The sequence below is a fragment of the Panulirus ornatus genome, chromosome 48, assembly GCF_036320965.1.
Source record: "Panulirus ornatus isolate Po-2019 chromosome 48, ASM3632096v1, whole genome shotgun sequence".
Classification (NCBI taxonomy): domain Eukaryota; kingdom Metazoa; phylum Arthropoda; class Malacostraca; order Decapoda; family Palinuridae; genus Panulirus; species Panulirus ornatus.
The window spans coordinates 23,809,928-23,826,206 of NC_092271.1; the positions used below are offsets into that span (position 1 = coordinate 23,809,928).

Sequence of the window (16,279 nt, forward strand, 5' to 3'; positions counted from 1 at the left end):
ATACGACTGTTTTCTCAGTTGCCACCTGCATTACATAATTTGCTATTCTTGGTTCATCTGGGACTGCCTTTAACCACATTTAAAATTTTTTTTTCAATGTTTACATGCATGTTTTTTATTTTTCTTAGTTGTGCATTGAATAGTTGTTCTAGTTTCCTGACTGGGCTATCATTTGTTTTCTTTATTTTTGGAATGTTCCACTGTGTTCTTGAAAATATAATGAATATGTTGGGAGACTTTCAGGAATGTTACATTTTTCATTTATATCTTCAATTTGTTTCTATGCTTAGATTATTATATATCTTTTTCTTCTTTCATTGCTACGTAGTTCCAGTTCTTTCAGCCTTTCATGATATTTGATATGTTTCATCCCCTCAGTTTTGCTATTGAAGTGTTTTTGAATTCTCTCTAATATTTTTTTTCTTTAGTGACCATATGACACAGCAGTATTCATTTGACTGAACCAAGACACATAAGCAGTTGGGAGAAATCATGGAAATGTCCGTGGGGCTTGTTTGCAGATAGGGAGTTGTGGTTTCATTGCATTACATGACAGGTAGAGAATACATTTGAGCGAATGAGGTCTTTCCTCTTTCTGTTCCTAGTGCTGCCTTTTTTAACACAAAAAATGGCAAACAAGTATGAAGAAATGGTGGCTGACTTACAGAGTATAATATTATCCATAAGGTTGAATTCAAGAACCCTGAATCTTTGTTTATGTAATCCTCATTAGAAAAAAGCAAGTCTCCCTGTCAGACTAGATAGTGTTGGGACCCACAGTGCTTCAGAGATTGCTATTCCAGCTTTACTGTCTTCCACCATAGCGTTGAGTGAAGTGATGTCCAAAATGCTGCCTGAAGCTGGTGGAGCTTCACCGGTGAATACAATCCAAAATTCATCTGGGCAGCCAGGATGTTTGGCAACTTTGTGACCAGTTTCAAAAACCATTTTTCCATGGATTTAAAGGCAAATCAGTTGGAATAAACTTATCATTGAAAGCTGGGCCTTACCCATGGTACATGAAGCCTCAAACATTCTCGAAAAAGCAATTGACCTACGCAAATCCCATGTGCTAGCCATAAGGGCTCTTCACTTGGGGACTTCTTACACGTTGTCCCAGTCTCCTTCCTTGGTGCCCATCTCAACACATATGCTCTGCATTGTGGTGTAGTCCTTCTATTTGCCACCCATCTACTCTTGAATACCAGTGTAACTGAGGGAGAGAAGTGGTTGACCAGTATGGGTGACATACACTGAGTTGCAATAGTTCTGTTTGGCAGCTTGCTAAGCACAATGACATCAGAGACATCATATCCAGAAGTCTTTTCTCGGTCAACTACCCTGCAGAGAGAGGACCCCAACTCCTTAGGCCTGATGGAAGTGGCAAATGGCCAAACAGCATAATCATTTGCCTGGAAGAGCAGCAAGCAGCTAGAATGGAACTACACTTAAGCCTCTGCCTTGGTAGACACCTATCAACAGAGAACTTCAGTAATCAAAGGTGGTGCTGCAGACTTAAGGGAACAGCTGAACAAAGTACAGTAGCTCAAGTCTTCAGTACCTCTCTAATTTGATTGGTTCAGGGATGCTGTATTACTGGGGGAAAAGGCCATTAAGTACTGTAAAGACCTTGGATTCTGGCTGACACATGCATCCAAATATAAGTGAGCTGCCATTTTTGTAATTCAGTGCTTCAGCATAGCTATTCTAGAAGGGAATACAAGTTACATCAAAACCTCCAGTCCCTCTCAGAGGAACTTGAAGAGTCTTACAATTTGTGATTTATGATTACATTCATTAAAGTTTATAAGAATGTTTTATATCAAAATACAAACTATGCTTACATATATTTCTTTCCTTAGGGAATGCTTCCCTTTGCTTCAGGTTATCCAGATATCTTTTGCCACATTTGTGCATATCAGTGAATTCATGTGACACCATAGTCGTAACTATATATGCTGATTTATTCGACTTTCTTATTTGACTAATACAAAAGTAAGATAGATGTCCTCTGTTTCTGTATGAACTGAGGCTTAAAAAAAAAAAAGAAAAAAAGTGCATTTTGCAAGGTAGAAAAGGGTCATTTTTAAGCTGAAATACAGAAATTGCATTAATTTTGTCTGCTAAGTTTAAGAATTGGTAAAAGCTGAGTAAAATTGCATTGGAAAGGTGGTGTTTGTGAGCCTGAAAGAAAATGAATTTTCTTAGGTGAAAAAGGTCTTCTGGAAAAGATTTTACATGCAACATTTCTGCTTATCACTTATGGGCAACCTGTTTTTCATTGCTAAAGAAGGGTCTCTGGTCTGACCAGTTTCACCTCAGTGGCAATAGGAAAAGATGATGATTGATTACATTATCCAGTGAAAGATATTATCCTGTAAACCCAGCTGTTAATTATCAGGTTGATGGCTTACCCTTCAAGGTATAATTTCTCTAATTTTGATGTAATGAATTCTCGTAATAGCTGTTGCCTAAGAAATCAGTGCTAAGAAAACAAATCTTGAGTGTAAGGTTTTTGCAAGTCAGTGCTCTATATCAGCCAATGGATTTTTCAGTATGTGGTATTATACTTTCCTTTGTATGTGAAAATCGAATCATCTTCGTGTATCACTTTTAAAATGTAAATGACGGGTAGTTTGCATTGCACAAGTTAAGTTGTAATCATTATTGTCATCATTATTTTGAAATTCAGTTGATATTCACACTACCAGTGTCCGATGCATGTATTGGACTATTGCATGTGAATCATAGGTCTGTAATAAATGAATGCCCTATACAGTGGAATTAGACATGAATTTCTTTAAGTGGTTAATTTGCTAGTTTATTGGATGGAGTGAGGAAGTGGGAAATTAGAATGGGAAAGGAGATTGGAAAGAGTGGATATACAGAGATTGACCAAATGTGCATGTGAATGGTATAAAGCTTAGGGGATAACTAAAGTGAAGAAATTAAGTTTGGATCTCTTTTTATGAAAGAGTATGCTGCATAGAGGCATAGTGTTGAAAGGAGACTTTGCATGAGTTTCTGAATTGTTTAGTGGGTAGCTGTTGTTCGTATTTCATTGTACTGTAGATTTTTGTCAAGAACATTGTAGTGCAGCAAGAACTGGGATTTTGACATGTACAAATGGTGTAGTGAATTTGAACTGGAGGTTGTTTCTAATGCTTTAGTATTAGAGTAAGGATTAAATTGTGATGTGTACAACTATTTTCCCAGTTGGCAGCCTAGTCCCTTCTGAGGCGAAAGTCCGTAATGGACCGGAATCCATAACCTAGAGGTCCATTTCCGAGGTCCATTTACTGTAGACCACAGGGTGGTAGATCGAGCTATACCTTATAGTCATGAGGTTTCCTGGTGTCAAAAGGTTTACCCCACCTGAAGCTCTCCTAACTCTGATGGCCTCTCGCCTCAAAAGGTATCCAAAGTATATGTCTCATGGACTGTCACTAATAATATTTTACAGTGCAGTATTTCTGATATTGTCGTCAATTATGTTCTGTTCCATTGTGCTGCTATCACATATTTAGGGCGTTATTCAAATACATGTGCTTTTTTAGGATTATTCTTCGACATTTGTTGTTTTATAGGACTTAGCACAATCATTTATTTTTTGAATTGTGTTGAACTTTTTGTGTGATAGTTTTTTATGACTTGATGACACTAGATTATATTTCTTCTGTATTGAATTATTTGTTATGTACCTTGTAATATTCTGAAAAAAATATAGTGTTACATTGTATCATTTTAGGCGTTGAGACGAGCGAGGAGAGTGATGGCAGTGACATGGATGACCTGTGTGGGAGTCAGCAAGGATGGCTAGATCCCATTGATGGTCCTTATGAAAAATACCAAAGTTGGGTTAATAGTGCTGAGGATTCCAGTGGAAGACAGCAGAGTTGGGGTGACCCTACAACAGTCTTATCACGGCTCTCAGGTAGCACTAACTGTCAGCGATCCATAACCCTCGCAGCTGCCCTGGCCTCAAACCGAAGACAGGTTTGTGTACTGTGGAAGTATTATTAATTGTTATGTCATGTATACATTTTCTTGTTTTATAAGTGGTTTATGTAGTCTTATACCGACATTCTCTTCACAGTTCCTCAGATTCCTCCATAAAGATATTGTGTGTTTGTTTACCTTACATCAGGGTTAGCAGGATGAAGTGTTTCTGGTTATATGAACTTTTATTGGATGGTTTGTCATGGACTCTCTTGAGTTACAAAGGCTGGCACTCATCATATGGAAGTACATTCATTTAGCCAGATTTTTGTTGTTCTGATTTCATTAGGGTTGACAGCTCACATACTGAAGGTGTCTTAGTGACACGAATATCAAAATGTGTTTATGGGAAAAATGTAGCCAAAAGTTTCCTGAATCATGTTAAGTTGCATAAGACCATAAAGGAGCTAGAAAATCTTCATATCCTTTTTAAAACAGGTTCTCATACCACATTGTCTCATTTTTTCTCTGGTAAGTGGGTGCTCTGATTGGCTGCCCTTCAATTCTCCTTTTGTGACTGATTTTTATTTCATCTCTCTCATTGTGTTACTGCTTAAAATAGAGTAGTTCAGCCAGTGTTAATATGAGCTTGTTGTATGACATTATAATGTTTCACTGAATATATAGTTTAAATTTAATGTTAAACTATTCAGAATATAAGATTTTTCTTTTGTAGGTTGCAGCATCTCGTGTACGAACAGAGTTGCGTGCATGGGAGATTGAGAGACTGCGTCTTCTCACCCAGTCACTGGTAGATGCTGCACGCACACATCCCCGTCTCACTGCTGATGCCTGCTGCTTGTATCGGTCTTCACAAACTAACCAAGAATCTCCAAAAATAAAATCTAGGTAAGTATTTATATATATATATATATATATACTATGCCCTGCTAATTGAGTGTATTTATCAGCCTTTCTATTTCATGAAATCTTTTCCACATTCTTAATGGGGTTAAAAATGCATGTTTTTATTTAAACATTTCAGCTGCAGCCTATTTCCATACTGGCATGAACACCCAGTAGCATTTCCTGAAAAATAGTTGATAAAGAATTTTTGCTTGGTGCTCTGGCTGTTGACATTGAGTATGTCACATGCTTACATCCGGACATAAGAATGATAACTTGGCAGTTATTTATCTGAGGAAGTATGGGAAAGATAAAGAAGAGCAAATATCAGGAGATATAAAAAGGATAGAGAAAATGGGAAATTTTTAATAATATTGAAGGGATGGTGTGTCTTTTAGGGATATGAAGCAGACTATCAAGAAGTCACACAGATGAATATGGACAAAGAAAGAACCAGTATTGTGAAAAAAATGGAATTCTTTATCTGTGGTACTACTTTTGTGTGCAGTCAAGTGGATTCTACATCTAATGTTCATAGAGTTTGTTGTTGTCATTTTTCTCCCTTTTCAATAAGAACTGATAAACAAATGATACTCAAAGTGCTAGAGTAGTGATGACTGATAGAATACATCTAAGATGCTAAAGATTATTAGGGGAATAGGGGAGTCAGATAGGAGAACCTTACTTTTTTCTATTTTTACAGCTGAGACTCTCATGATGTAAGCTTCAATTGGGAAATTGACATGAAGGTTGCAGACACTGTTGAAGTTATTTTAAGTGTTCTAAGGGAAAACAGTGAACATGGTTGCACACATTGGTTATCGTTTTGAATGAGAAGTCATAATGTGAAACTGGTTTGAGTAATAAGTATATAAATTCTGAGTGAATAATTAATAGCGCTGATACTGACACTTTGATTTTTGGTTCAAAGGGGAGGTTATGATATGAAACTGGTTTGAATAACAGATGAATAAATCTTTAGTGAATAATTGGTAGTGCTCATATTAAAGATATGAATATATTGATGTAAAGGATGTGATGATGATGGAATTGGAATTAAAGTTGAATTTTTTCAAATAACATAAAGTTAGGCAAGTTGTTGAAGACGGGATAATGATGTAAAGGAAAAATTTCAAAGTATGGGTTTGGTGTTAGATAACTAAGTGATTGCTGTAGCTCAACATAATGTAAGAAAGTAAAATGAAACTCTGTAATAGAATTTGTTTTAGAAAGCAATGGAGAAAAAGATGTAAGGTATAGGTTTTGATAAGTGTTTCTTTCCCCATATGTCGAAACTTTGGAACTCTTTACCTTCTCACGTCTTTCCCAGTAACTGTGACCTGGCACATTTCAAAAGAAAGATCTTTCACTTTTCAAAATTTGTAAATACTTTCCCTTGTCTTTAATCTTTCCGTTTCATAATTCTCTCTCTATTTCAATTAAGGCCCGGCCTTGATGTGGACTTTTGTCCATGACTGGAGCCTTCAACATATTAAAAAAGGTATGATGAGGGATGTAGACATTTAGGTGTTAAAAAGGAAAAACCTCACATTAGTAGGAGTGTAATTAAAGACTGTGTTTAAGAAATGTGTTTAATATTAAAACACCTGATTAATTGTGTTTGAATATGAGCCAAGTGGATCTGTTCCAAACAGAAGGCCACAAACTCAGCTTTTAGTTCACTATAAGAGAACTGCGAGACCCTGATGCAAGGAATCAGGATAGATACTGTTTTTCCTTATAATACTGAGGCATTTGAAAAGGGAAACTACAACATTTGGCTAGATAAAGAAGTAAATTTATACTTAAAAGGTAAACTAAAAAGATGATTTGAGGATTTTAACAAGAAAATTCAAAATAGTTAAAAACTGAGACTGTGATAATGCTGTTACACTAGGTTTGCAACAAGGTTCAGTATTACCTTCAGTCTGTTCATGATAGTATCAGACATAGACAGGTTAAAGAATGTTGGGTCATAACAAGAGGGCAAGTACTTATTACAGTAATTAATTTGGCTGTTCTTAGTTGCTTATTGCTGGCATGATTATTCTTATGTTTAAACTGAAGGTTGCTTCCTTGTGAGTAAAATACCGAATAATTCATAACCTCCATGAAGAAGAAGTAACACCCAGTCTTCAAACATGCTTTTTATGCAGTCCCATACCAACCCCCTACCCTGTCACTTCTTGCTCTTCACTTGATATTCCTTTCATTATATACCTTAAAGTTTGTAATTTTTTTTTTCATACTTGATCATAGTTTTCTGTGTTTGTAATAGTTTCTTCATACTTGATCATCGTTTCCTGTGTTAGGGAGGTATCGCTAGGAACAGATGAAGAAATACCACTTCTGCTTGCATCCATTCTCTAGCTGTCACATGTACACCGAAACCACAGTTCCCTATCCACAACCAGGCCCCACAGACCTATTTCATGGTTTACTCGGTATGCTTCAAATGCCTTGGTTCTCTATTGAAGGTATATCAACCCCTTTATACCATATCATTTCAGTTCACTCACCCTGTGCATGTCTTTCACCCTCCTGTATGTTCAGGGTTCAGTCGTTCAAAATCTTTTTCACTCCATCCTTCCATTTCCAATTTAGTCTTCCTGTTCTCCTTGTTCCTTCCTTTTTTGACACATCTTTTTTTTTTTCAACTTTTCCTCACTTATTCTCTCCATATGTCCAAATGTAATGTTTTGCTGACCTTTTTCCAAGCTCTGGATCCACGTTTCTAAACATTCTTTGTGCAAGGATGCAGAGGTGTACAGTATCTAGTTGTAAGAGAGATTTTGCATCGGCTGCTCATTTTAATGTTGGCATTGGCTGTGAACATTAGTGTACTTATTTTAGATAAAGTATGTGTGCAGTTTGTAAATTTTTATTTTCCATAAGTGGACTTTAAGATGGATATACAGATGGATGCAGTGAGTGGCATGGCAAATTGCACTACCTTATACTTACGTTTTTGATGAGGCAGTAGTTTAGCAAAGCACAGATTATTCTCGATATATTCAATAGATATGCATGTTGAAGCACTGATCTAGTCTTATTCTAACTAAAGTAACCAGTTATATGTTTATACATACAAGCAAAGTACTACAAACTGATGCCCTCAGGCCATAGAGTCACATTTGGGTCTTATGCGTTGTCAGTTCAGTGTCAACCTTGAGTTGTGGTATTCCTGTAAATATCAGACTTTCAGTCAAATAGCAACAGAAGATTTATACAATCATGGATATATACTTAATTATTTTGTATTATTTATTCTGCCTTATTCTGGATGTATACAAATCTGTGGCTGTTTACATATTGATTCAGTTTTAACTCTTTTGTTGTAGATTTAGATCGTCGGTGCTGATGCGGCGAGAGTGTGTCTATAGTGATGATGAGGGTGGAGGAAAGTGTAAGGAGCCATCCTTACCAGGAACTAGACACTGTATACGTCACATCATGTATAATGTTGATCAGCAGTTGTTCACTCATTGCACTGCACGGCAACCAGACAACACATTGTGTCGGATTCCTGTGTTTGATGTTTCTCATGAGCTTCCACTGTGTTATAAGCATAGCAAAGCACAGGTGAGAAAATTTTAGTGACACATATTTCATGTTATTGAAATATATCATATTTACTAAGTGTCATTTGAGGAAATTTTTGATATATTATTGACATACCTCAGCTGTAAACTTCTGATGACTGTCAAGCCTTATCATGGAGGGAGAGATCTGTATTACATGTTGCCATATTCCTCATGGTGCATATGGTTATTTTACAGTCTTAGATATTGCCAATTAAAAATGATATACTTTGTTGTATATCCTAGATATTTTATTTCATTTTGCATGTCACATGAGGAAGTCTTGTATACTGTGTGATTTGTTTTTGAATTCTTTTAAATGAATTTAGAAATTTAGATAAGTAAAACAAGAAGCCAACCAACTGGCCTTATTAATAAAAGAGGAAGGTACAGGGGCTAAAAAAGAGGGCAAATGAAAGTTAGGGTAAGAAAGAGTCCTAGTGTTACTTTGGGATCTCTTTCTCGTAGCTCCTACAGCCCAAGACCACACTACTTCCAGTTGCAGGAAACTGAAGACTCTTTGGAGTGAGAAGTTCTTTGATAAGACAGCCTCGCCATAGGTGACTTTTCACATGCAGAGTAACCTTTTGCTGGTGGAGGTAATTAAATTATATACACAGAAACCTCTCAATTTATGCAGTAGTTATGTTCTTAAAAATGGCTGTGTAAATCAAAAATGTGTTCATTACATAATGAAAGTAATGGAGATAAGGAGGTTTCATTATTAATAAGACAGCACCCCATATTATATCAGTGAAAAACTACAGTATACATATACCAAGAAATATAATATACATACTGTACATTGGATTTATTTAATGAATACTGAAAATTACAAACTTTATTCTAACACTTACATTTATTGCTGTTCCTGAATTGCTTGCTGGTGCTGATGAAGAGGGAGGAGGTGATTGGAGGAGTTACTTGGAAGTGAGTTATCTGGGTCAGATGATAAAGTTGTGAAAGATGGTTGTGATGGTTGAGTGAGTTCAGCTGTTACATTGGGAGATGTGTGTTTAACCTTTATTGTCTCCCCATGGTGGATTTCTTTATATCACATGATGTCAGCTAGGACATTTCGGGCTAACTTTGAACTCTGTTCTGTGTTTGGGTCATCCTCATTAAATGCAGCGAGGCCAATGATAAAGTATTCCAAACATTATTCTGCTTCCATTAAAAAAAGTAAATGAACCAAGCGTGATATTCTAAAAATGACATAAATCATATACATGTAAATTGGGAGGTCCCTGTATGTGTGTGTATATATATATATATATATATATATATATATATATATATATATATATATATATATATATATATATATATTATTATTATTATACTTGATCGCGATTTCCTGTGTCAGCAAGGTAGCACCAGGAAACAGATGAAGAAATGGTCCATCTACTCATATATATATATTGATTGAGAGGGTGAAGGCATGTACAGAGCATCAGATTGGGGAAGAGCAGTGTGGTTTCAGAAGTGGTAGAGGATGTGTGGATCAGGTGTTTGCTTTGAAGAATGTATGTGAGAAATACTTAGAAAAGCAAATGGATTTGTATGTAGCATTTATGGATCTGGAGAAGGCATATGATAGAGTTGATAGAGATGCTCTGTGGAAGGTATTAAGAATATATGGTGTGGGAGGAAAGTTGTTAGAAGCAGTGAAAAGTTTTTATCGAGGATGTAAGGCATGTGTACGTGTAGGAAGAGAGGAAAGTGATTGGTTCTCAGTGAATGTAGGTTTGCGGCAGGGGTGTGTGATGTCTCCATGGTTGTTTAATTTGTTTATGGATGGGGTTGTTAGGGAGGTAAATGCAAGAGTTTTGGAAAGAGGGGCAAGTATGAAGTCTGTTGGGGATGAGAGAGCTTGGGAAGTGAGTCAGTTGTTGTTCGCTGATGATACAGCGCTGGTGGCTGATTCATGTGAGAAACTGCAGAAGCTGGTGACTGAGTTTGGTAAAGTGTGTGGAAGAAGAAAGTTAAGAGTAAATGTGAATAAGAGCAAGGTTATTAGGTACAGTAGGGTTGAGGGTCAAGTCAATTGGGAGGTGAGTTTGAATGGAGAAAAACTGGAGGAAGTGAAGTGTTTTAGATATCTGGGAGTGGATGTGGCAGCGGATGGAACCATGGAAGCGGAGGTGGATCATAGGGTGGGGGAGGGGGCGAAAATCCTGGGGGCCTTGAAGAATGTGTGGAAGTTGAGAACATTATCTCGGAAAGCAAAAATGGGTATGTTTGAAGGAATAGTGGTTCCAACAATGTTGTATGGTTGCGAGGCGTGGGCTATGGATAGAGTTGTGCGCAGGAGGATGGATGTGCTGGAAATGAGATGTTTGAGGACAATGTGTGGTGTGAGGTGGTTTGATCGAGTGAGCAACGTAAGGGTAAGAGAGATGTGTGGAAATAAAAAGAGCGTGGTTGAGAGAGCAGAAGAGGGTGTTTTGAAGTGGTTTGGGCATATGGAGAGGATGAGTGAGGAAAGATTGACCAAGAGGATATATGTGTCGGAGGTGGAGGGAACAAGGAGAAGAGGGAGACCAAATTGGAGGTGGAAAGATGGAGTGAAAAAGATTTTGTGTGATCGGGGCCTGAACATGCAGGAGGGTGAAAGGAGGGCAAGGAATAGAGTGAATTGGAGCGATGTGGTATACCGGGGTTGACGTGCTGTCAGTGGATTGAATCAAGGCATGTGAAGCGTCTGGGGTAAACCATGGAAAGCTGTGTAGGTATGTATATTTGCATGTGTGGGCGTATGTATATACATGTGTATGGGGGGGGGTTGGGCCATTTCTTTCGTCTGTTTCCTTGCGCTACCTCGCAAACGCGGGAGACAGCGATAAAGTATAATAATATAATAATATATATATATATATATATATATATATATATATATATATATATATATATATATATATATATATATACATAAACATCCATACACATACATATACATACCATCATATACACATATACATACACATACATATACATATATATATACACATGTACATATTCATACTTGCTTCCCTTCATCCATTCCTGGCACTACCCTGCCCCATAGGAAACAGCATTGCTACCCCCGCTTCATCGAGGTAGCGCAAGGAAAACAGACAAATAAGGTCACATTCGTTCACACTCAGTCTCGAGTTGTCATATGTAATGCACCAAAACCACAGCTCCCTATCCTTATCTAGGCCCCACAGATTTTTCCATGGTTTACCCCAGACATTTCACATGCTCTGGTTCAGTCCATTGACAGCATGTTGACCCTGTTATGCCACATTGTTCCAGTTCACTCTATTCCTTGCATGTCTCTCACCTTCCTGTATGTTTAGGCCCTGGTTACTCAAAATCGTTTTCGCTCCTTCCTTCCACCTCCAGTGTGGTCTCCCGCTCCTCTTTGTTCCCTCCACCTTTGACACTTATATCCTCTTTGTCAACCTTTCCTCACTCATTCTCTCCATATGTCTAAACCTTTCAACACAACCTCTTCTGCTCTGTCAACCACACTCTTTTTATTACCATACATCTATCTTACCCATTCATTTCTTACTCGATCAAACCACCTCACACCACAGATTGTCCTTAAACATTTCATTTCCAACACATCCACCCTCCTTCGTACAACCCTATCTATTGTCCATGCCTAGTAACCACAAAATTTTGAAATTACTATTCCTTTAAACATACCCATTTTTGCTCTCTGAGGTAACGTTTTCTCCTTCCACACATTTTTCATCGCTCCCAGAACCTTCGCCCCCTCCCCCATATATATGGCAGCAGCAGGAAGTAAGTAAGTATTGGGCATTTATTTCACATGCTAGGGAATATGAGATTTTTCAAGAAACTCACAAAACTATGGTTAACGTCATTATTAAGAACATGCTGTTATAATACTCTCTTAAAGGAGTGATCTTATGGCTTTATCATGGTCTTTAGGAAAATACTGTTAAAACGGTTTTAGAAGAAACTCCGAAGCCCAAGAGATCTCGGAAAAAGAATAAGATGCCAATTTTATCAAGATATGGTAAAAGGAGCAAGAAAAGGCGAAGATCTTCCAATTCCACGTGTTCAGTGATTCCTTCTACAAGTGTACGACCCCCCATGGCCAGTCAGTCATCACTCTCATCTCCACAGCCTTCACCCACCACACCACAAACTTCTCCACATTTCTCCACAGCTTCCTGTACAGGTGAGTGGTCTTTTTTTCTATTGGACTGTTGGTTAGAAGGACTACTTTTTCAGTAACATGAGGGAAGTCTCTATTTGCAGCCAGGAATAGCTACCAAAAGGACTTATTGTTTTTTTAAACATTTTAAAGATACCCAATAGCCATCATGTAACAATCCCCAGTAATCATCAACACTCTCGTAGACTGCACTAGTGATCCCTCAATTAAGAGAAATGACAAGACAAGCATACTGATGAGGCCACAGTGTTTTTTACACACTTGAAGGCTTGTGTCTTAGAATAATGCATTGCCAATGTTTGCATTTATGTGAAATCCATAAATAAAGCTCTTGAATATTCTTTTACTTCATCATATTACATATAGACTGATTCCAGTGTTGTCTTTGCATGGAGACATTGGATATCAGCTTTACCATCATAGTAACTCTTATTGTCCAGGTTACTGGTAAAAAGTTAATAAGGATTTGGACAGAAAATATCTTCTCTAGTTGTTTATCCATAAAAAATGGAAGAAACATATAAGATATGAAAAGAACACTAGAGTAATGACCCTCATGGCACTGATTCACTAATGATACCTGTAACTACTTATGGTAACCATTTCCAGATCTTTACAATTATTTTTACACACACTTTAGAATTGCTGCAGAATGTGGTAGTTCATGAAGCAGTCACCCATGCAGAGAGCAACACCACACTTCTTGCACCATGAAGTCACCAGCCTGCATTTTTTTCTCTCTCTTTTTAGTCAAAGTATACACCTTACAATGCCTTTGAGTGATTTTTCTTTTTCCAGTTGATGGTAGCCCTTGAAGATACTGCTTCATAACAAAATCTTTGGCAGCAAGTCTGTCTGGACCACCCACTGTATGGGCCTGTGCATGGGAGTGAGTGTACCATACTTTTCCAGGCTTTGTTCACATACATTATACTCACTGTCTAGATGATCTTCCCAGTTTTCAAGAAGTACATATTTTATGTATTCAGAAAAGTCAAGTTCACCAAGTTGAAAAACAGTTTTATGTACATCTTTACATATTTTTACATCCATTTTATAGTCTCACTTTGCATAACTGACTTATCTACTAGGCACATATTTTTTCATCTATTACATCATCTGGCATCTTTATCCTAATACCAGTCTTATGGTTCACTTTTCCACTGTCCATCACTCTCCTTCTTTTTTGAAGTGTTGTAAGCATGACTGTATAGCATTTTGTCATGCCAGGACAAAGCAAGCATTTTCCCTGACATGAAAACCTCACACTTGTCACTCGTCTTGCTGTGTGAACTTTGGCACATATTTTCTTCTCTGATTCACAGTCCGAAAAGTACTAGTATTATTATCCTCTAGGTATTTGCACAAGGCTAGGCTTGTATACTAGATATCAGTATACAGAATATGGCCCTTTCCTAGATGCGTTTCTTTAAGCACTTTCATTACTGCCTCAGTCACACTAGGTGGGTTGGGTTGTTCATGGGAATGTCTTTGTCAATGTTCACAATTGTTGTTAGGAATGTCTTTGTCATTGTTCACAATTGTTCTTGGGAATGTCTTTGTCATTGTGTACACAATCATTTCCCTGGCCATGTCTCTCAAGGTCATGCAGGACATAAATATTTCAAATCTGTACTGCTCAGAAATATTGCTTGAAAAGTAGTTTTCTCTTAAATAGTATTAGTGACTCGTTTACTACTTTTTGAAGTGGCCTGAAAAGATCACTACAATTTTCATGGAGCACCACAATCCTAGGCCTGATTTTACACAGATGGTCTGCTTTATGAGGATGTTCCATCAAGAAGTGCAGGAAATGCATAATATTCTTGCACATGTCTCTGGTCAGATAGTTTCCAGATATAGATGTGTTGAGAAGGAAGTCATCCCTCCATTATGCAGATGAAATATGAATTGCCTGTGGAATAATCATAAATTGTGTCAAAGACACAAAACAGTTCATTCATTTGTATTATGCACCTCTACATTTTTGAGTATAGAAAAATATCCTCTTCACCAACCAGTCTCAAAAGTATTTATCAGTTTCTCTAGCTGTATATTCCACAAGGCATCCTTCAGTGTATGCCTCAGAGAATGAAAGTTTTTGTGCATATTCATCCACACCAAAATCATAAATAAGTTCAGCATCATGTCTCTCAGAATTAGGTATATTTGATGTAATATTTCTGTTATCAACCCACATGAAGGCCCCCTTAACCCTTTAATGGCAAGTAGGGCTAAAAAATTCCACCACAATGAGTGATTTATTTTCATACTTGCATGCTGGTTTGAGCTTTAGTAAGGTGGAACTAGGAATAGAGAAAGAAATGACCTTATTTGCACACATCCATTCTCTAGCTGTCATGTGTAATGCACCAAAATAATAAATTAGTTTGCAAAAGCAACAGTTACCCAATCCACTTTTAAGTGAGGGGAAGTAGAATGAGGAGGATGTGGAGAGGATTTTTTTTCTCTCTCTTCAGCTTGTTTTCATGCTGTGCTCTTTTGTTATACACAGGCACAGTGTTTTAGTAAATAAAGTAACCTTAATTCGAAATAGTAAACTTTTCACACTAGAAATCAATGGGAGGCAGATTGGCTGACAAGTATGGGGAGAATATGAAGGGAATTTTTTCTTTCATTATTATTATTAGTTTTACAGTATACTTATATTCCATAAACTGGCACAGTACTTGTGATGAATAAAGGATATATCAGAAGTACAGGTACTGCACCTCTCACAATGTAAATGTGAGGACAGTGAGTGGCTAGCATGTATGTGATGGATATTTGAGATTTTTTGTGTGGAAATATTCTGACTCTTTACCTATCGACCATTAGCAAAGTTCTCCGTCTGCTGATGGGTGACTAAAGAGAAAATTAGGAGCAATTCTTAGGAAGTTCACTGAAAAGCACAAGATAAGTGGAGATTCCAATATGGGTCTCCCTCTTTACATAATCCCATTAAATTCATTTTCCAAGTCACTTATTTCTTTACATTTCTCATGTTCTTCACTTTCCTCACAAACAGGTGATATGTATCATAGGTGTTCTTCCACACTTCATAGGTCATCCAGCAATCTACGATTTTTCCACAGGGTCATGACCAGCAGGTTACGGATGTGAACTTATAATGGTAGTTGAATGGTAATGAGGAGAGCGGGCTTTTTTTTTTTTTTGCCTTATTGATGATGGAGACACTTTTGTAGGTTACTAATGGTACAGTAAGTCAGCTGAATATATAAACTGGTTGGAAAATTAGTATATCAGTTAACTCATTGACTGCTGAAGTGCGATATATAGCATGGCTGCCTCAGGCAGGTGACTGCAAGTATACCATATATGATCTGGAGCATTTAAAAATCCCAGTCACAGTAAACAATAGATTAGTGAGTTGGAAAGCAACTAATAACATTTCAGACAATGTTTCCATACCCTTCACCCATATTTTTCAACTCCATGTGTGGGTAGCCATCATAATGCTATGGGGTTAAAACATTATTTTTGGGCTGCCCAGGCAGCAGAGAGTATGCATAATGATCATAAATGTACACTGGTAATGTAGATATATATATACATTGGAACATGCATTATTTGGAAATTATAATATGATTATGTAGTGATATATTTACTTATTAAGCCATTACAGATGCACATTGCA

The 16,279-nt window shown here is 37.2% G+C and overlaps 1 protein-coding gene across 2 annotated transcripts in view; it reads left to right on the plus strand.

Annotated features, from left to right (window-relative positions):
• The window catches only part of LOC139763839 (uncharacterized), a 65,229-nt gene that overhangs the window by 35,039 nt on the left and 13,911 nt on the right, over positions 1-16,279 (plus strand). For both annotated transcript variants that reach the window (XM_071690168.1, XM_071690167.1), the window contains exons 6-9: positions 3,749-3,996; positions 4,676-4,848; positions 8,187-8,427; positions 12,372-12,624. In XM_071690168.1, the coding sequence (XP_071546269.1) occupies positions 3,749-3,996; positions 4,676-4,848; positions 8,187-8,427; positions 12,372-12,624 (915 nt within the window). The remainder of the gene's footprint in view (positions 1-3,748; positions 3,997-4,675; positions 4,849-8,186; positions 8,428-12,371; positions 12,625-16,279) is intronic.